General features: G+C 30.4%; 1 protein-coding gene across 2 annotated transcripts; it reads left to right on the top strand.

The window, feature by feature from the left end:
* Positions 1-2521: 2521 nt before the first annotated feature.
* On the top strand, positions 2522-20722 carry LOC134711295 (protein Smaug homolog 1-like). 2 transcript variants are annotated; one of them, XM_063571823.1, is made up of 13 exons: positions 2522-2676; positions 7496-7739; positions 8927-9346; positions 10136-10375; positions 11099-11208; positions 11555-11641; positions 12129-12282; positions 12923-13011; positions 13712-13821; positions 14362-14557; positions 14906-14981; positions 15366-15458; positions 19544-20722. In XM_063571823.1, exons 2-13 carry the CDS (start codon positions 7538-7540, stop codon positions 19561-19563), a joined length of 1797 nt encoding a protein of 598 aa, XP_063427893.1. In that variant the 5' UTR covers positions 2522-2676; positions 7496-7537; the 3' UTR covers positions 19564-20722. The 2 variants fall into 2 exon arrangements, with proteins under 2 accessions (XP_063427893.1, XP_063427894.1); XM_063571824.1 differs by lacking the exon at positions 2522-2676 and adding an exon at positions 2759-2849.
* Positions 20723-23588: the final 2866 nt, after the last annotated feature.

Raw genomic sequence — 23588 nt, 5'->3', positions numbered from 1 at the left:
AAAACTTTAAAATTTTAATAAAGGCATTAAATGTATTGAGACATTTTCCTTCATTCTGTACACGAATCTTCGAGTTAAATTGCGATCTATATTTTTTTCATTTAAATGCTTATTTTGTCTTTTTTTCTTCTTGCATGTGTCAGAAATTTCGTGTTTCAAGAAAAAAAAAATCTGAAAAAAAATCGATGTGATATTTCATGTATTCAGGCTGTTTTATTCAAAGTAGAATTAAAATGAAAAAGGTAACCAAAATCAGGGCCCAGTTTCACGAAGCTGTCTTAGGACTAAGACATGTCTTAGGATGGTCTTACGACATATCTTAGTCCTAAGTGGGTTTCACAAAGTGGTCCTAAATTAGGACATCTCTTAAAGTTGGTCATAAAGTTAGGACAACGCGAGAGGTGTCTTATGATGGTCTTAGGATAGTTATACGTTTATTTATACAAATTACAATTATTTTTTATATTAATTTTGAAAAAAATATCTTATTAACATCTAAATATCTATTCTCCTGTTCCTGCTTTTAACGCAATTTTTCTAGATTGACGGATTATCATGATTTGTCAACAATGTAAATTCGATGTATAATTGATATCAAGATTGCACGATTTTATCCCTTAACCTTTTATAACCAATAAAGTCGAAATTGAATTCAACTCACTTGTACCAAAATAATTATCATTTTATATTCTTGTTTTCTTAATTTTTCATTAAAAATTTCATATTTATATTGATGTATTGTTTGAAGATAATTTATAAATAAATGACTTTTACTTTTTTTATATTTATTTTGCAAATTATGTCATTTATATTGATCAATACGTTTAGAATAATTTATGGTAAGACATACTACATTTACATGATTTTTTTCCGTAAATCATATTTATATTTGAAAATTTAAAGAACTTGAGACAGGTTTAGGATGTCTTAGCTAAGATCATCCTAAGACAGCTTCGAGACGAGGTCTGAGATATGTCCTAGGATAGTCATAAGAGGATCATAAGACATGTCCTAAGATATGTCTTATGACATGTCTTATGATAGCCTTCGTGAAACCGGCCCCAGGTCTATCAGCTTCAAAACAAAGAACATTGAAGGTTATGATGAACATCAAGGGAATATAAAATCACCTTATAGTTTTTTTGCTTTATCCAATAAAAATATTTGAAAATAGTTAGAGAATATCAGTTATTAATGACTGCTAACATGCAGTCAAACTTAACTATCTTTACCAAATTAATAAGTTCAAGCTACTTATACTAAATAATAGAAAAGAGGGACAGAAGATACCAGAGGAACTTATAATTGTAGAATGTAATATAAAAAATCAAAGAAAATGACTGCAATCAGGGAAAATTTCTTTCTGCCATGCATACTCGGTAACAGATAGTGTCAATGTCCACATTCTTCCCATAGTTATTTGCCCACTGTTAATTAATAGGGATTTTTTTTAGTAGGGGGGTCATACTTATGAAACATCATTTTAAGGGGGGGTCATTATGTGGTTCATAAAAATTATGGGGGGGTTGCCAACAAAACTTTTTGATGTGAAAATTTGAACCGACCCCCTTAGCTGATAAATAATGACTGTTCCCCAACGTGAATCTCTTCGTTCTATAGTCGAGATTCACGTTGGTAGTAAACATGCATGCATATTTAGAGTATAAATATGATATATTAGTATATATATGGTACAAATATAAGTACGTCTGAGTCAGTGACATATATCGAAAAATCTGAGATTTATGAATATAAAAAAAGGAGGGGAGGGACTATATGGGGCTCATACAGGATCCTGTCCTCAAGCACCTGTGCGAAAAATCTGAGATTTATGAATAAAAAAAAGGGGGGGGGACTATATGGGGCTCATACAGGATCCTGTCCTCAAGCACCTGTGAATTTGTGTATATATTTTGAGTTACTTAGTTATTGTCTTTATTTGTTTTTGTTGTTGTTATATGTCACAAAGGCAATAAAACTTTTAATTGAATTGAATTGAAAAAGTATAAATTACCGTTTGCTTTTTTTTCTCTTTGAAAATATTAAAATAATTGAAAATACAAATATATCTTTTGTATATTTTAATCAGAAGCATTATACAATAAAAATCGACAATTGAAAAAGTATAAATTACCGTTTGCTTTTTTTCCCCTTTAAAATATTAAAATAATTGGAATACAAATATATCTTTTGTATATTTTAATTAGAAGCATTAAACAATAAAAATCGACAATACTTAATCATTTTCAAAATAAATATTCACACACACACATAATGTGACACACAAACACGCATATAGAAGTTGATTCAATTAATTGATTAGGGGCACCTGTTCGAGAGGTGGCGCTTTTCAATTCGATGTAGGTCAAAGTTCGCTAGTCACTTTGGATAAATTTCATGGCTGATATTGCGTAATTAGTTGATGTTTATCAATAAAACAATCTCTCTTCCAGTTCTTCTAATTAAAATGATAATGTTGCTGTTGTTTTCTTTAATAGTTTCTTATATGAAAGCTAAACTATAACATGACATTTCTGTTTCTAATTATTACCGCCATACTTTGCAGTATCATGACGTCACTCATCTGTGTATTTTTAACATGTGGGATGTCAAAACAAAAATTCCTCAGTCGTGCAGGCTACTCAAAATCATTGAGGTGAAGGAAAAGTAGGAAATGTAAGTGTCAATGTTTTTAATATTATTTTAGTTTCAAAAGTTTCGTAAATGTTCAAGAAAAGAAGGTTTAGTAATCGCATTGTGCTAGTGACTAAACTGTAAACAAAATGGATGTCCCTCCCTGTCAACACAGACAGTCACCTGGATAATACCTGTCTGGCAAATTTATGATGGTAAACATGTCGTAGGATTATTTCTAGTAGTTGTATTATGACATTCATGACTGAAAGTTGTTGTTTACTTGCTCTATACTATTTACAAATGACAAAACATGACCATGACAGAAAAGGGGGGTGAAAACGTATGTAAAATAACAGTAGAACTATATTTTTTAGAAATAACAAAGGTTCAAAAGATTAACAGTCAGATGAGAAACCAATCTACACTAAAAACCTATTTATTATTATAATATAATGGTGGTTAAAACTTAAAAAGATATGTAAATGTCAAAATGTCATAAAAAACGATGTGTATTCTATTAGAGTATTAAAGTCATATTTTAATGTATCGAACATTGGCTTAGTAGTAAAAAATCTGACTTATATCTGTAACATTGTTCTTAGCAGTAGGCGTCACAAGATTGCTAGAAAAACGTGTAAACAGAGTTCAGTTGCAGAGACAAAATAAATATTCTATTTGAACATCTTGTACATATTTAGCTGCGGAACCGTAGCTCTTAGGTCCTTATGTTATTTTTTGACTATTTGCAGACCATACATCTATGGTCTGCAAAATAGAAAAAGGACCATAAGAGTTATGGTTCCGCATCTAGTAGATATAGGAAGATGTGGTGTGAGTGCCAATGAGACAACTCTCCATTCAAATAACAATTTAAAAAGTAAACCATTATAGGTTAAAGTACGGCCTTCAACACGGAGCCTTGGCTCACACCGAACAACTTTTTGCTTGTATTCATGGTATTTCTAGTCGAATCTCAGAGTCAAATGATTATCTTATGCTTTAACCCTACAAGACTTACAAGACTTCCGAGTTCGTATTAATTATTTGAACTACTAACTACTTGTATTTGTTGTTTGTTTGTTTGTTTGTTTTGTTGAATGAGAAATCATGATCATTTGTATAATTATCATGTTTATTAGTTTATGACCATAAAGCATTTATTGATCATTGTGTTGATACATGATCATGATGATTGATCTGTTGTGTTGATAGGGTCCCATAATAAGGTGCTTATTAATACAGGAAGGCGTCCCAGAAAAAAATTGAAATAGCCTTGCCAGACGTCATAATTATTTAGGCTAGGTGCTTAGGTGCTTATTGAAAGTTACTAAGTGCTCAAATGATTAAAAATGTAAATAATTTAAATAACAAGTATTTGTTTTTTTAAATAAAAAATATTGTCAACTTAAAAAATATAGTGACTATATTTGAGGGTATAAAAATACAAATGTATAGTAGTCTCAGATCCAACCTGGAAAAAATTACAATTAATAATTATAACATCCAATAAAAGATCAAACTACCTTGTTGATTATGTAACTTTTGCCAATCAGGATGACCATCATGTGATTGAATTAAGTGATTTTAAGTAGCATTACCTTGTTCACAATCATCAGACAATAAACACATCAATTATAGACTACTGATTTGATATTAAAGTAAGTCATTATGATGATTTATTTTTTATTGGTTCCATTGGACTAAATATAATTCTAGCTCTCCTTTTAAAAAAAAATTATTTATCTTGATTCAAATTCATCACCAAATTCTTAGAAGTCAACATAGATTACTTACTTACTTACTTACTGCCCGGTATGCCATCGGCATGTAGGGCAGCAACAAAGGTTCTCCATTTCTGTCTGTCTTTGGCCATCTTTTCTACTGTTCCCCATGTTTTGTTCATGGTCTTCAGTTCTCCTTCTACAGTACGCCTCCATGTGTTTTTTGGTCTTCCTCGCTTACACCTTCCTTCTGGAGTCCAATGTAATGCTGTTCTAGTGATGGAATTACTATCTCTTCTGATGACATGTCCAATCCATTTCCAACGCCTTTTCACTAATATTGTACCCATGCTATTTTGCTGACACTGGTTTAGAAGATCTTCATTAGATATTTTGTTTGGCCAGAAAATGCGCAGGATTCTTCTTAAGCTTTTGGTATGGAAAACCGACAGTTTGTTTAGATTATTCATTATCTTATTATGGGGCCGGATCAACGTTGGGTCGGATCGACTTAGGGACATAATGACTGGATATAGAATAGCCCCGCAGTGGTCAATGAGGGAATTTGTATTTAGGCTCAAATTTGTGGTTTTCCATAACACTTGATATGCATTTCCAAAATGTAGATATTATTAAAATCCACTCACAATTTTATCTTTATTGTGTTCGATCATTTGCACTGATTTTAGTAGATGCTAAACCATAGCTCATAGGTCCTTATGTTTTTTTTTGACTATTTGCATTGCGTATTAGATGCAGAACCTTAGCTCATAGGTCCTTATGTTATTTTTTGACTATTTGCATATTAGATGCCGAACCGTAGCTCATAGGTCCTTATGTTATATTTTTACTATTTGCGGACCATGACCTGAAGTCTGTACATGGATACTTCTAGGTGTTAAAATATCCATGTCTAGGGATATGAACGTAGATAATTTATAATATCCCTTATATCCCCTGTGAATAGAAATTGAAAATGAGAATAGATTTTTTAAAAATCCTGTGACAAAAGTCCAAATACATATTTAGATTCAGCATATCAGAAAATGAAACAACCCTAAGATTTCAAGACTTGTAATTTATTAAACCACATCAACATGATCAAGAAATATGCATCTAAATTTTAACACTCGTGTATTAAAAAGTATTGTTTCTGGCCCCTGATATAAACTAAACATTATTATGGCGATAAACCCATGAAAAAAAATTTACTTTCAATTCAAGATCTAGCTCTTAAATGAAAATATAAACAGCATCACAAGTTTTCTAAAAATAGAAATAATTAGGTCCATGACTTGTAGATAAAGATCAATACTTAAACATGTTAAAAGCATTTATGAGTAAAAAGATTAATTTAAATAGCTAGTTTTAAAAGTAAATCAACATTATAAAACAAATTGATTCAATATTTACATTAAGATGACAAATATTATTTCTTACATGTGAAGTAGGATCAAATAGAACTAGTTTTCATGTTAAATGTAAACAAACTATATCTTCTAATGGTTCTCTTTAAGAGCCAATAATTTAAATACACAATCTACCACAAAATGAAGTGTATTACATACATGTCCTATTTGAAAAGCTCAATTCATAAGATTTATAAGGAAAACATTTAGTTGAATGATCAATGTTTTATATATTCTGTCAATTTCTTTACTATCATAAATCATACATGGAAATAACGTTATATTTTTTTAAAAAGCTTATTGTGTCAGAGAATGTAGAAAGAAAATTAATAAGTGTTCCAAACAAAACAAAACTGACTAAGGACAATCTATTATTGATAAATTATGTAATTTAAAAGGAAAGTCCTCAAGATTAATACATGTAGTTGCCATTTGAATTTAAATATTTGCATTATACTTTATGTATCAATAATGAATACATATTCTGATAGACAAGACAGCTTGTGTCTACATTTTATTGTAATTTTATTATTAAATTTGTAAATTAGGTTTTAAATAAAATACAGTTTTTTAGCAACCCAGATCTATAGAACTCCAAAGAAAGTTTGCAAACCTATTAATGTTTTGCACCATGATCACCATCAGATTATTATACGACCATAAAAATTAGAAAACTGCTTAGGGTTCAACCTCTGCGGTCATATAAAGCTGCCCCCTGCGGAGCATCTGGGTTCCTGTTTTATTGAAATGTTAAGTAAAGTCTATATTCCATTGTTTATATTAGAATATTCCTAAAAAAAAACAGCCAGTCATTAGAGTCTTTGATCCATTTTAAACTACGATTAATCCTACTTAAATTTCAATGAAGAACACATCATGTACGTTAGAAAGTCTTCATGAAGTGTAATCCCAGAACATTAACCTTTTCTTATATTAGCCAGATCTTTTTTAATGATAATCTATTACAAAAATATTATAAGTTCTTAGTCTGGAGGCTTAAAAGTATAAAGTCTCTCAAGAGTAAAAGTACCCCAAGGATGACTGGGGTATAGACACATGGTCACCAGGGGCTTCTGATCAAAGATTTAAGAGGCTGCTTGTTTTGTGGACTATATAGATTTGCCTCCACATCCAGAAAGCATGATTAGGATGGGAATATTTAATCTGATGCCTTGGTTAAGAAGGTGCATGTGTATTCAATTTCATAGTTTCTTGACCAGAATAGGCTTGAAATATTTGCCACTGGACAATGAGTAAAACAAGAGTAAATCAATCTAGATACTGACATTTCATTAAGTCCAGTGGACATGATTATGTATTGTACATTGTAAGTGCTTCAAACAAACCTTTAATGGCCATTGAAAATCTATTTATATTAATTAATTACATAATTTAAAAGGAAAGTTCTCAAGATTAATGCATGTAGTTGCCATTTAAATTTCAATATTTGCAGTATGCTTTATGTATTAAAAATGGATACAGACAAGACATACCTCTTGTGTCAATAATTTTTGTATTTACTTATTTTGTTTCCCCCAAGAAGTTTCTACCTTTTTTGTCCTGAACATGCATGAAATATTTGCCACTGGACGTTAAGCAACTAACAATCAACCAATCATTTTTTGTAAAAGCATGAAAATATTGTAGGTAAAGTTTATTAGCTCCTTTGAAAGAACATTTGTCATGTTTGTTCTGTCTATTTCATCATTTTATTTCCTTTCCTTTCAGAACAAATATTTTTAGTTCAGAGAATGTAACAGAGTCAACAGAATGAAGTCTAATAATATGTTTCGTGATCACATGAACTCTATCTACAGTTGGTTTGAGAGCTGGAGTGAATGTGAACAAACTGTAGCATTATATTCTCTGTTAATGAGAGCTACGACAACACAGTGTCGATTCTTGTCACAAGTGCTATCCCAGAGGAATTATAGTGATATCCTAGAGCTGGAGAAAGAAGCTAACCAATCAGGTACTTACAAATTATGATCAGTAATTACTAAAAATAAATTAAAAATAAACATGATATTAAGGAACAATGTCTCTTTTAAGTTTTGAACTGAATTGAAATATCCTGAATTAGGTTATCAAGCTTACACAAGACATTCATTAGATCAGTCACAAAACTTACAAATACATAGTAAAATGCATACATTGATTGGTTAAATATTTCTCAGTGTGTTTGAATTTGTTTGATAGCCTTTTGGTCATGACTGTTTGTCTCTAAAATTTAATTAACTGTGCATTTGTATTCAGATATCGCAGATCAAATTTATTCGTTCTTTGTGTAATCATACGTTTTTTGATTGAGTTAAGTCTGCTAATTGATATTTTATCGTATGTTTTTATATGTTGTGATGTTATGCTATTGTTTCAGAAAAAGGGAGAAGGTTTGGGCCCATTAAAACGTTTAATCCCGCTGCAAATGTTTGCACCTGTCCTAAGTCAGGAATCTGATGTACAGTAGTTGTCGTTTGTTTATGTAATATATACGTGTTTCTCGTTTCTCGTTTTGTTTATATAGATTAGACCGTTAGTTTTCCCGTTTGAATGGTTTTACACTAGTAATTTGGGGGCCCTTTATAGCTTGTTGTTCGGTGTGAGCCAAGGCTCCGCGTTGAAGGCCGTACTTTAACCTATAATGGTTTAATTTTTAAATTGTTATTTGGATGGAGAGTTGTCTCATTGGCACTCACACCACATCTTCCTATATCTATGACATAGTAATCTGGACAAAAACAACTTTAACCACCTGCCATGGGCAGTTGTTTAAAGACTCCAACCTTCATTGGCTTTAAAAGGAGAAAAATGACTATTGTGGATTATTGGTGAGAGCCTTGTAACTTTTATAATACATGTAATACATGTACATTAAATATTTGTTGCTTTAAGCTTTAAGTGCTATTCCAAAAAAAATTTGAGTGCAGGGATTGAATACACTCAAATTGATTTAACATGACATAATGTGTTGTTAGGATCTTAGAAAGTTGTCTACCATCACCCCCAACATGGCTTTTAATTATGGAACTACCCTTAGGAAAATTAACCTTTATACATGTTATATTATTCTGTTTACTGATTAGGACATGAAGCAAGATAGTTCAAAATTAAATAATACTTTTATTATTCATAACTAAAAATATTTCTTGTCTGTTTCAGCTTATATTCACAATTTGTGTAATGAAAGTAAAGAAAGTGCTATATCTAAACTGTTGGCCCATTGGCCACTTCTTCATACAGGTAACAATGATGCCAAAAAGGAATACTTAAGACTGATTCCGATTATCTTGTCATATTCAAAGGAAAATGGAAGTCACATCGAAGACACTAGACAATTATTGTCATATTCATTGATTCATCCAGCATGCACTAGTGAGGAACGGTCACAATTCACCATGTGGATTGGTCAGTTGGAGGAAATATTTACATATGGAATCCAGCAACAACAGCAACAAAATAGTGAAAAATCTAGTGACACAAACTGTTGGCAAGAAAAACATAGTCATAGTGAAGAAAACCATCACACAACTTTACATGCTACATATTCTGCTCCTGCTAGATATCCTACAAAACCTCCATGTAAGTGCTTCTGACATGTGTTTAATTCTGACAGTCCAGCTTTGTATTGTCTAATCTAAATCATGTTGGTATCAGTATGACAATAATGACTAGATACAAAATTAATGTTCAATTTTGTAGAATTGTTTGTCTCCTAGAAGATTTCTTGTTTCTTATATTAGGTGACACATGAGCAACCAAATATGCATTTTCCATTTCTGGTAAACATGGTAAAGAAATATACTTGTGAAGCTAGAAGCCAACATCAGATTTTGATTTATTATGCTTTTTTTCATGCTAAAAATCTTAACAACAAACCTTAAAAAAAAGATATTATACATTTTCACTTCTCATAATGCAAATATGATTTAACAAATACCACAAGCATCATTTATAAAACTATCTTTTCTTTTTAAATTATCACATGTACCTTACTTTGCAATCTAATATATTCATGATATTGTACTACTACTGTTAAGTCATTTTGTTTAAGGATTGAAAATGGAAACATGTTTTAATATAATGTACCTGTATTATGAGGCCACACTTAAAAATATTTTGATTTGCCCAAACCCTACTCAAAGGTTGAGACAGTGGGTAGGTAGGTAGGCATTTTTTTTTTTTTTTTTTAAAGAAATTGAAGTATCAGATGTTTATTAGTTTTTATGCCTATTTGATAAAAAAAAACTTCTTCAAATCAGGACAATATAAGAATTTGAGTAGGCAGCTTTTTTCTGGGTAGGTAGTGTTTTGGCAAACAAACCTATTATTTATTATGGCCTGAATAACCTTATTACTTTTTGTTTTCAGTAACTCGTACTCATGCACAATTAACCAGAACAACATCTTTAGTACCTCCACCTTCCACATTAAATGTTTCTATCAATGAATGGTTATCATCTAGTGATACACAGATAAACCGTATAGAGCATGCCCCATTATCTCCACAGAGTAGTATCACATCATCTGGTAGTAGTAGTGACACACATCAGGAAGATGGACCACAACCTACCCGTAACAGCTTTCTTGAAGGTCGAAGTGGTATGAGAGGTGAGTATTGTGTCAATAAATGGACCTTTACCTTTGTAAACAGGAACTTTTAAAGTGGAGTACAATTGGTCTCAAGTCAACGTAAATTTTTCTTTCATGGTATTGGTAAAAATAGGCTCAAAGTTTGAAAATTTCAAATGGTTTACTGCCATTTCTAAGCATTCCATTTCTTATCTTGCATCATAAAAAATGAATAGTATACAAAACCATTGTAACAGGATACATGTATATTCATTTAAACTTTTGAATTTGAACATTCACAAAGTCTGAGGTTAAACATTTTAAAGTTGAGGGGACTGGAGTTAAAATCAAATAGTTCAATATTGAAGCATTTAGCAATGATAAGTGTTCTATTACTATAAAGTAAAACTGATATTTTGCTCAAGACAAGTAGAGGAAGATTTAGTTTGTTGTGATTTAAGGTCTTTGAAAAACTAAGACATACTTTTTGTAAGTTGCATTTGATGCACTCATACAAGTCGTTCATAAAGTGTATTACATGTATAAATATGACATTGTCTTTGCATCATCTAATATAAATGACTTCACAGACTTGATAAAATAAAACATTTAGTTCTGTTGTCATTACTATATTGACCAAAACATATAATATTGATCACTCATTAGTGGTAATATTTTAAAAGGCAGGAACTCGAAAGATCTACTACTTATATTCATATAATAAGCATTCAAAATTGAAATGTATTGCATTTTCTGTTTCAGATGTTCCCATGTGGTTGAAGTCTTTAAGGTTACATAAGTATGCCTATCTTTTCCAACAAATGACATATGAAGAAATGATGAATTTGACAGAAGAATGGCTGGAAACTCAGGTAAAACATTAAAAACAAAATGAAGGCTTAAGTTCGTGGGTGAGAAATGCAAATGGAATTTTTAACTTTCAATTCCATTGAGTTTCAAATAGACTCCAGTGAAAATTAGACATTCAATACTGCTTCAACAATAAAATTGAGAATTTATAACTAAATGAAATTTTAAAGAATTTGTATTGGTACATGTTATTTTGCTATTAATGAGTATACTTATCAACACCAGTGGGTGGACAATGATTAATCTGTCCAAGTATAGCTTACATCCATTTTTGAGATTATTATTATGAGACCTGTTGTAACTCCAATCGGAATGTACTTTAATTAGAAGCATAACTTTTTTTTCCAGAATGTAACCAAAGGTGCTAGAAACAAGATTGTACTGAGTATAACCAAGTTACAGGAAAGACAAGCTAGATTGAGAGATATGGAAAAGGTATAAATCAAATTGGAATTTTGATCGCTGGATTCACTTGTATTTCTTTACAAACAGTTGTTGAAAAGCATATTATTTACAAAATGATTTTAAGTACCTGAAGATTTAAAATGGTTTTCCATTGACTTGCAGATTTTTCTGTGAATCACTTATGAATACAAAAAGGGACATTTTTGTACTTTTTTAGCTATGGGAACTTGAAATAATTGAAACTCATGTGAGTGAGAATATTTAACTGTAAAGTTTAAATAATGATGAAAAAGATGTGCAGAGTGCCAAAAAATATGCAAAACTTGAAAAGTACTAGCAGCAAAAACACCTTAAATTTCAAGATTTACCTGCATTAAAAGGGAAAGTATTATATAATGTTTACTAGATTTTCGTCTTAGTATAAACCAAACGAATGTTTCTTTCTGTTCTTGTAGGTGTAAATATTTTATTTCATGTATTTGCATACTGATTTTTAATCTATATATTTATTTTCCAGGAAATAATGGATGGTGCATCTTTGATAGAAGCTTTAAATGAAATGAAATCCATGTTAAATAGTCCTCTGAAAGGATTTAATCAACAATCAGAAAGTGACAATTCTATTGCTGTTAATGACATTCCTTCCCAGTTTACAAGGACAATGGGAAAAGGTTGGAATTCAGAATTTAGTCAATAATGAATCCACTGAAATTTTTATGCCACACCACTAGGCAAAGGGGTATTAAGTGTTGCCCTTGACCATCTTTCTGTCCATCTTAAAAATTATTTTTATGAATATTATAAGCAAGCTTGAACAAGAGCAATCGTGAAACAGACACATTCTTCATTCATTTTCTGTTTTGTTGAATAAAGATGAAGAAATTTAAAGTTTATATTATAAAATAAGGATATAAACAGGTTGCATTAGGCCATAATGAAAAAAGAAAAGAAAATGCCCACCTACCTATCCACTGTCTCAACCTTTGGGTAGGGTTTGGGCAAACCAAAATATTTTTGTAAGTGTGGCCTTAGTATAAAAGGATTTTGATTTTAATCACTTTATATTATTGATAAATTTTATTTGTAAATATATAAGTAATTTGGCTTTAAACTAAAGTTTTATTCAAAACTGCGCTCGCAGAATATAGCCTTTTTTTGCGCTGATTCTGTGTATTAAAATCAAGCATCAATCAATCAAAGCTAAATTAGAAGACATATTAAAATATCAAATGATGTTTATGTTAGCAAATTTATGAATGTTTCAAGAAATTTGGTGAACACATATTAACCGATATTGAATTTATTTTTCAGTTTGTACACAGCTGTCTGTCTGCAGTCAGCCAGATGACCAGAGTTGTAATTTGTACATGATACTGATAGAAAAATGTATCAACCATGAAGTAAGTGCATAAATTTTCTCTTGCACAATTATTTTTATTCATTTCATGTTTTTCAGTTAATTGCATCTAAAAAAATTGTATTTCAATATGTTTAATTAAATTTTTAGTTTTTGACTCGGAAATGGCAATATCAATGCAAGCATTATGTTTAATTTAAAACAGCAAGCACAAAAAGTAATGTTATTCATTTTATTTCTGTTTTTTTTTTCAATTAAAAAAATATTGCTATTTTACGAAATTTTCCTTTGATCATGCTGACTGAAAATTTCCTTTCTCAGCAGAGTTGAGTTATTTGAGAATTTATCGCTAGAAACTAAGGTGTCGTGTGGTGTTGTTAATGAAATTGACACATCGTCATAGGTATGATAGTGATAAACAGGTTAATATTTGATTTTGCTCAAAACAACAGCCGGTGCTTCAAAATTCCACCTAGCAAATCTAATCAATACAAACAGTCATTCTTTGTAAGAACCATACCAGACAATCTCGTGTGTGCTAAGACAATTGAGAGCTTTAAAACTTTGGTTTCTCTCACAACGTTTGACTAATTTTCCAACGCCTCTCTCCCGTTGCCACTGATGCCATATACTGGCCTTGCAATGTATTTATTCAGATTCAGAATATTGGTCATCTCAACTCAGTTGCTTTTCTCACTTAAGCCATACTGATAAATATAATTTCAACATTTTGTTATTTTCAGGCTTTTACTGACAAACAGAAGAAGTTACTTGCTTCATGGAAATTACAATTACAGAGAGTATGGCAACCTCAAGGTTATAGTAAATATGGTCATGATCGAAGAAAAATAGGGTTTGTTTACTGGACTAATAAAAATCTAGCACTTCTAGGTTAATAATTCAAATCATGTCAAAACTTTTGTAGTCATACTACTTAATTGATAGGAAAAAATTATCTTTGCATTGTATGAGCAATTTCTTTTCATCACTCGGTTCATGGTATTTTAAAAAAAGGCATGCATGGCATATGTTAACAATGAAAAAATAGATTCAACTAAAATCTAATTAATGATGTCAAAATAGGAGATCCCAAATATTGTTAGAAAGCTGAAGTACACAGAATTTCTATACATTTATTTTATATAATACTTTTTTTTTCTTCTTTTTTTTTATGGACAGACCTGACCTGAATCTTTCAAATAAAAAAAACTGTAAATCAACATATTAAAAATATCTGGCTAAATTTACTTAAATTTGATGTGCTAGGCATTTTTGGTCCTCAATGCTCTTCAACTTCGTACTGTACTTGGTCTTTTTAACATTTTTTTATTCGAGCGTCAAAATTTTTCAAAATTATTAATGACATTTTATAATTTAACGAATATGTTTTTAGGTGGGGAAACACTTTCCCAATGTCAACTAGAGGAGGAATAGTGCAGAAACCAGTGATTAGGCTACAAAAATCTGGTCCCCAGTTTACTATCGGTCCCAAAAGGTCTATAGTAGGAGGGACAACCAGTGGACATGCTCCATTACAGAGAAACAGTTCATTGAATCCAGATATGTTCACACAGTCATTTTTATTAGAAGTAAGTTTTGATCATAGGTGTCTTAGAAAAATAAAATAAAAACAGGGTAGTCAGGTAGTCGTTCAATTTAGTCATTGCAATTTTGTTTTTACTGTTTTCTTTGTAATGGAACAATATTTGACAGAAATGCTGTTTAAAATGTGCATATTTGCATTTCAAAGGAGTTATACCCCTTGTAGAGGAAACACAGATTATGCACATAAAGCAAAATTAATATTTATATGGGTTAATCATAGCATGTCTGAAATGTTAAGATACAATTGTTGTAAATCAATGGTCTGAATGCATGCTTTGAAATTTGAATACATAATTGCCAATTTTGATGTTATTTAATGTTATTTTTTACAGCATGGAAAAGCTCCTGTCGCAAGAACATATTCAGCCCCGTTAAGATCAGCAGCTAGCTACGGACTAACCATGTCAAGTAAATATATGTACTACACAATTGTTTAAAAAAAATGACTTGAAATATACTTCCACTATTCTAGGTTTCCTAAATTTGTTGTAAATACTTGGGTAAATATATTTAAAAAAATTTCACCAATTTTTATTCTTAGAAAATAGGTAGCCAAAGAAGTATGTCTTCCACAGTTTTATATTTCCAATAATCCAAACGTCTATGAATTGAATTGGTTTTTTTTATAGCACATAGAAAGATATTAAGTGTTCTTATACATGAACAACTAGTCTGCAAGAAATAAATGAAGCTTTGTTTGCCCAAAATCTGTTTCAAAATATTTTGGTATGCAACCTGAGAGAATAAATGTCAGAGCATACAACAGCCATTAGATGTTCTTTATTTTTGTAGATTTCGAACAATCATCAACAGACACTGCAGAGAATTATGCTCAGTTGGACTCGCTGTGTCTTAGTGTGACGGAACATGCCTTAGGCAGTTTAGGTATTTATAATTAGTAGTCTTAACCAACTTATTTTGCAAGCAGAAAATAGTACAAATCATCATGAACAAGTCAAACTTGGATCGCATCTTATATTAATTCATTAACAAAGTTGGGAAAATGCTAAGAATGGGCTAGTTGCACAGTCTTCACTTGCTCTCGGGCCTGTAAAAATGATATCTACAGGTCAACAAAATCTCACTAAAAAATTTCAAAAATTGAGCTTCAGGTCTGTAGATTTGATAGTTCATCGTGAAGACTGGTTGCAAAAATATGCTGTATACAATTTTGTAGTAATTTTTGTGGCACATAAAAAAGCAAGGAAAAAGTATGTTAAAAATATATTTATTAAAGACCATGTTGTATTAAAACTGCTATGTATAAATAAAAAAATAAGGGAGGATGTGATGGATTTTAAGGGATTCCATAAGTTTAGGCCCTTGGCAAAATTTCCCTGTTTTAAATGAGGAAATATCATTTCAAACAGTGTTTGCAAATTAATAATCAAATAAATAAAACTGCCATTTTGTTGCATAAAACATGTGATTATCGATGGAATTGATTTTTGTCTTTGCTTGTGCTTTGTTAAGGTGTTTCCATTGTGGTCCATATTATAATATTATTTATAGATTTTTGACAAAATTACAAAGAAGGCTATGGGTGTTTAAGGGTTGAGACATTCAATATGATTTTTAATGCAATCACTTGTTTGATAATTATATACATATAAGCAAAGCACCCTTTTGTCACAGAGAGAAAACATATGTCGATTACAACGACAAGTATTAACCTCACAAAAAGAAAAAAAAGAAGCAGGTGAAAACAGAATTTATGCATGAATATCGGTAGTTGTTATGACTGGCAATTCTTTGATAATGATCATAATAATTAAATTTCGTGTCCATTCAATGCCGATATGGTTGTTAAGTATATATAATTATTTACTCAGTGCTCAACAAGAATATTCAGTGTTACAACTGGTCGATGTGCATGCAGTATTGATTATCCAGGTTCCAGTTTCTGCTTATAATATAGTTTTATAGTCTTAACCAGTAACCTATTCTGAAAATTTCGATTATTATAAAAAGAAATTTCATATAGGTTTTGCTAGCAAGTTTTTTGCTTGTTGATTTTTTCAATTAGTTTATTTTACTTTTACTAATACATAATGATACTAGAAAAAGTACTGCTGTAATTTCTTCATAGTTTAGATAATTGTTTTTGGGGAAAGACAACTTCAAGCCGTCAATCCCCTATGGGGCTGACCAGAGGTACATTCCCTCACATCATTCATTTTGTTTTTGTAGTGTGGAACCCCCCCCCAACAAATCTTACTTAGATTGAAGAGAAGGAGACCCAAAAATGAATAGTTTGACTTTAAACACTTTTTTTACACATTTCCCTTCTGTTTTACGAAATTATCGTATTTTGAGCTCTCCTTTACACTATTTACGTTTCTTTTACAATCCGGAAAAATTAGTATGACGAAATATTCTAAATATATCCAACCTACATTTTATTTTATAGTGACGTCATTCTTGGAAGAAGCAGGGATATCCTTCACCAGTTCACTGGTTATTTAAATCATTCTTAGAGATCCTGCACTAATTACAAATCGGTATAATTTGTTAAATCTGAACATAATAATGTTTGCTGTAGATGATTCAAACATCAACATGCAATACTTTAATTTGTAGGTCGACAACTTTCAAAATAAACAAAGATCGTGGGGTTACTTGAGATAGGGGAAAGAAACGATTTTATTATTTTTTCTGTAAAATTCTGTTTTTAAATCTTCCTCCAATGCAGGAGCACCTCAATTGATGAGTAATTACGCACTAAAATAAAAGTTAATGTATTTAAACACTTAAAATGTGACATTTCATTGGATTAGTAGTCTTCTATTAAATTTTTTTTTTGTGTACCTACATAATCATTGTAATGGTAAAAAAAAATGGGAAAAAAATGTTGCATTTTGTAGTTTAAACATATTTATACATGAAATTTACAAATATTTCAAATTTAGGATTTGGAAACAGGCTTCACACAGTTTACATCAATCATATTGTTTTTTATTAGTACCTGTTTCCCTGTGATGAGAGTAACTGGGAACTTTAACAATGGAAATTTAAAACTGAATAGATTTTTCAGTCCACACTTTCTTAAGAAAAGACTTAAAAATCCAAGAGTAATGTCACAAAAAATAGAAAATGGCCCTAGCCTGCAGTTAAGTGGTACACAATCAAGATTTCAAAAATGTTGTAGTTGTTGTGAAATTACAGAATTCAGTTGAATTTTAGATAGTGAGCTATCAACTTTAATCAAATATTTAGATTTAGAAGATGCAGATCTCTTCCATTGGTCCAAATTGAATCCTAAACTATGGAAATGAAATTACATAAACAACAATTGATTTCAATTTTGTCAACCTTTCTAAATGTACTACCTGTTCTCTTTTTCATTCTTTACATGAAAACCATCAAAAGATACCCCCCTTTCCAAAAAAACAATTAAATAGAAACGAGGGCCGTCTTTCCTCTCGGAGCTATTCAGCTCTTTGATTGTTTTATTTGACTGGAAAGTTTGATTCTGTTTCTTGTTTCCTTAATTGGATTGCATTGATTTCTGGGTAATTAAATATAAGAAGATGTGGTATGAATGCCAATGAGACAACTCTCTCATTCAAGTTACAATTTGTAAAAGTAAATCGCTACAGGTCACAAAGGGTCTTCAACACAGAGCCTTGGCTCACATCGAACAGCAAGCTATAGAGGTCATTAAAATGACATGTGTAAAAAAAACATTTAAGCCAGGAAAACCAACATTCTAATCTATATAAAAAACGAGAAACACTTATAACCCCACATCAACATACAGCAACTACTGAACATCAAATTCCTGATTTATAAGAGGTACTAAACCTTCACCCTTATCCATATAAAAACATCAGATTCAAATGGTTCATTATGTCCCATCAGCTGTTTTCTTCCTTTCTGAAAATATCTTGGAATATTATTGATTACAGTTAAGATTGTTATTCAATTGATTGATATATAATCAACATATTTTTATGTACCACTTACGATAGTAGAGGGGCATTATGTTTTCTGGTCTGTGCGTCTGTTCGTCCGTTTGTCTGTCCTGCTGCAGGCTAAAGTTTTTGGTCAAGGTAGTTTTTGATGAAGCTGAAGTCTTATCAACTTGAAACTTAGTACATATGTTCCTTATGATATGATCTTTCTAATTTTAAAGACAAATTAAACTTTTGACCACAATTTCACAGTCCACTGAACATAGAAAATAAAAATGCGAGTTTCAGGTTAAAGTTTTTGGTCAAGGTAGTTTTTGATGAAGTTGAAGTCCAATCAACTTGAAACTTAGTACAAATGTTCCCTATGATATGATCTTTCTAATTTTAATGCCTAATTATATTTTTTACCAATTTTCACGGTCCATTGAACATGGAAAATGATAATTGGAGTGGGGCATCCGTGTACTTTGGACACATTCTTGTTATTTGATAAGCCAAATCACAACTTACTTATAAGAATAACCTTGCTTAATAAAAAATTAGGAAGAGTAATGAAATTCCTGAGAGTGCACAAATGTATGTCCCACCCCCCACCTCCACAAAAGAAAAATATTCTATCACATTAAGCTTTTCGGAAACCCTGAACAATATATATATATATATAATAATAAAATGCATTCATAATAATTCAGACTATACATAGACAGTAGGAAAGATGATTAAAAACAAATCAATCCTGTCAGCTGATATTTCATAGTGAATGTTTGAAATTTATAAAACTATAAATAAGTTTTTAGAATAAGATTTAATGTCTTTTTAAAGGAATTTATTGCTGTCTAAACTGTAGAAAGTCACTCGCAAACAAATACCAAGTCTGAAGTACTTACTGTATATATAAATAATCATATTCCCTAATATGCAAATCATATAATAATTATTTAATCATGTTTTACAGATTTGAATGAAAGATGTTGGTGTTGAATGACCAATCATATAAACATATTCCCTGATTTTTATATGCAAATCATTTGATATTAAATTATTCATGTTTTACAGATTTAAATGACAGAAGTTAGTGTGGAATGGCAATCTTTTAGCAGGGTAAAACAGACCAGTGTTGAAAAACTCCAGCTCAAACGGTGGTTATGGACACCTGGTGCTTGCCATATTTTATCACTGTGTGATGTGTATATATGTTATTACTGGACAAACACAGTTTTAAAGTTATTTTAACTGTTGTTAAACAACTTGTAATGATATGATTATGACCTGAAATGTTTTTAAGATGTGAATGTTGCCAAAAATTCAACATATATATGTCCCTTTTGTAAGGTTGTATTGTGTAGAAAATTGTCATTGATCTCATGTGCCTTCCAATTGAAACCAGTCTTTGTTAGAAAATCAAAATATGCATTGTTTACAAAACTGTCTATTTTTACATTTCTTACTTTATCATTCTGCTTTATTGGTGCAAAACTAAATCATGATTAAAAACAAATGTGCTTTATACATTGCTCAACCATGAACTTGATGTTTGTATCAGCATTTTGCAGTGTCAATCCAGTCACATATTAAAACCATGTCGTTCCATTTTTTGTTCAGTATAAAGGTCATTGAAGTGTATAAAATTAGAAATAATTAAACGAGGTTGGGTTCATGTTTTGAGAAACACTAGAAAAATATGTACCAGCTTCTTAAGAGACAGTGCCATGTTATTAAATAGAGAGAAGACTCTTTTATATGTAATTACTTAAAAACATGTGAGGAAACTATATGTAGGTCTGATTTACGTGTAGAAAATTATCAGGATTTTGCACTATGTGCCCATGTATTTAGAAGTAGATGTATAAAAAAAAATTATAATTACTGCAGACAATAGGTGTATAGCAGTGGACGTAATAGTCCTCTGAGAGGATTGTCCGATTATTTTCCTTAAGTTTTTTTATTTATGTTCATAAATTATGTTTATAGAAACCCTACAAAGCATTCAAAAGCTAGTGTTCAGAGCTTTAAAGTATAAAAAGGCAGAAAATGGGCTCTGATGAAAACCTTTTTTCCCCCTATATTTTTAAAAATTCATAATTCCAAAAAGCTATTCATATAAATTAAATGCATTCCTGCAGATTTATAAATTAAATATTTTATTGTTGAAAATATTATTTGGGTAATTTATGACAAGGGAAAACCTGAATAAAAACTTTTTTGGGGGTTTATTTTCATCGGGGAAAACACGAAGAGAAAAAAGAAAAATACATGTGTTTTGTAGGGTTGCAAAATGAACCTCATCTCTATTATAAAGGGTACTTTTACAAAACATATTAAACTATGATAACTTATTGAACTGCTGGATCAGTTTGTATATATAATCAAGGCAGCTTTGTATGTGTGTGCCTTGATGGAATGTTTGTAATGCTGTACCAATCAAATTCATTATTTCTGGTACATATATTTCTCAAAGAAATCATTGTATGAATCATTTGAAGTATTGTGAGTATTATATTTATACAGTGAAACCTGTTTAAACCGAACCTCTTCTGGACTTGGAGATTTTGTTCAGTTTTCGTTGATGTTCGGTTTTATTAGGTTCTCAACGCATACAGTTGGTATGACGGTCCTAAAAACATGTTAGGTTTATGCAGGATTCGGTTTAGTTAGGTTTCACTGTACATTTTTTTGTGACAATTTATACACCAGTAGTATAGGTGAAAGCACACTTGATTCTGATGTCATTATCATGGCATCACAGATGCTTTATATACCTCATTTGAAGGCTTTTGTTATAGTATATCACCACCACAGCAGTATTCTCTTGTCTTAAATTTGTATATTATTCTAGAATTCTCTTTAAATAGGATAATCTTTAATGACAATAGTAGAACTAGTTTCTCTACCCATATGAGGTATATAAGAATGGCACTTTGAAAATTAAGCATTAGTACATTTGAGCGTTTTAATATTTCGTGGATATTTATTTGTCTGTAAAGTTGCCATCATGAATTAAAGAAAAATGAATTCCATTCATGTGTGCAATGTATGTGAAAAAGAAAACACACCAACTATCTTTGAAAAACCAAAGTAATTAATCTGAAGAAATATAATTATTATTATTAGAGTTAAATATTGTCTCTTGTTCAAAAGGAAAACAAAGCCTAAAAAAATTGTTCATAGGGAAAATAATAACAATGTAAAAATGAGTTTTTTTAAGCCATAAAGGGTGATTTTTTTAATGCATTTGGAAGTCTAGTTTTCTTCATTCATTGAAATAAAGAATTTACCATTTTAGATTTTATTAAGCATTTTTTAAAGTTAGAACATTCTTAAAACTAAAGACCTACATTTTAAGATGGGGAATATGAAAATAAAAAAGTATTTGTTTGATATATTTGGTACTTTTAGAAAAAATACTTCTTTCACAAGTTCTTTTTGATAACTTGCTTGAAGAAGGGGTTACAAATTCTTCTATGGCCTTTTGATTTGACATATTATTTGAATGTAATATATCATTTTGGTACCTGTAGAACAGATTAAGTATTTTACAAAACTTGAAGGTTGTAGTAATTATTAAAGTGTTCAATTATTTATAGTGTTCTCATTATATAGGACAGGACAGTAGTCCTGTGTGAGTGAATGAAATTTGTATAAAAATTAAAGAACTAAGATTGTTGTGGATTTCAATGAAATGTAAAGCATGAGGCCATGTTTGATTAATTTTTAGATTCTATTTTTTTTTTAGGAAGGCTTCAATTATTGTGTGTTGATTTTCACTCATTGCTAGGAACATTATTTTTGAAAATGTAAAATATGAATTCTGGAATGGAAGTTGTATGTGAAATTTTTGTGAGTCTAAAACAATTTTTTATGTTGCCTTACTTGATAAATTATTACTCAAGTGGCAACATTACTTCACAATTATTACTAAAATGGCAAAGTTATTTCACATCACAAGAAATAACAAGCAGTTGTTTAATATTTTATTTATAAGTATATTCTCATTTTAAAAATCTAAACAGGTTTTTGGTCTGTAGTACCTGTACAGTATTTATAAAAAATCAAGTCTTGTATACCAATAATATTGATGTATTTGGACAGGTTCTTTATTTTTATATCTGTTTACAATAATATTGATGTTAATATGCATGCAGTTCAAAAATCATGATAGTCGATTTAAGATTGTAAAAGACTTATTTATTATTATTATCCCTATATACAATCACGTATAGGCTCTAGACTGGATTTAGTTGCACACTAGATCAGAGATCTAGATTTACGATAAATTGCAGAATACAAAGCATGCACCAATTTATTTTACATTACAAATTTAACTATCAGAATATAGTATTTTATATGTCAGATAAAATTCTTTTTGCAACAGTGTTATACTATAGAAATATTTTACAATTTATCAAGACTGCTTTTACCCTGTTAATGCAGGTAGTTATCATCTGATGCCTGAGGCTTCTTGTACAAATGTTTGTTACATTTTTCTCTTGTTATATTAATCAGTTTATATCTGCATCTTTATTAAAGTATGATGAAACTTAAAATTCTGCAATACCTTTAATATAATAACAATTTGCAACATCTTTATCAGTTTTAAAGTTTTTTTTGGCAAAAAACTTTAATATGGGAGACCATTGAAAAACAGTAAAGAAGGGAAGTAAGATAGTTTTTCACAACACAAAATCTCTACACAGACTTTGTAAAAACCCAGAGCAAACAGTACTTTCATTTGTGTTATTCAGCTAAATGTTGAAATGATGCCTTTATTACATATCAAAAGCTCTGTGCATGTTCAAGATGGGCACTAGCTATGCTTGATGTTGATGGGTTAAGACCTAAAATATTTATTAAACTTTGGTCTCAAAATTTGCTAGATAAAGGGGGATAGTCTTGACAAACTGGTTTACCTTTGTTGTTACCTATTAGAATGTTTCCAATATTAATCTCCCAGAATCCGTATTACACAGTGTATATTTTGTAATATATCATATGAATTTGTAGTCTCTGTTAAGAAGGGATCTTGATAAAAATATCTGGCTTCAGCAGAGCCAAATAGTATTTTTTTCCTGGAAAATGTTTTGAACAACTGATTTTTTTAAAA

Source organism: Mytilus trossulus, chromosome 3, assembly GCF_036588685.1.
Source record: "Mytilus trossulus isolate FHL-02 chromosome 3, PNRI_Mtr1.1.1.hap1, whole genome shotgun sequence".
In the NCBI taxonomy this organism is placed as follows: domain Eukaryota; kingdom Metazoa; phylum Mollusca; class Bivalvia; order Mytilida; family Mytilidae; genus Mytilus; species Mytilus trossulus.
This window is presented reverse-complemented; position numbering and strand designations above follow the sequence as displayed.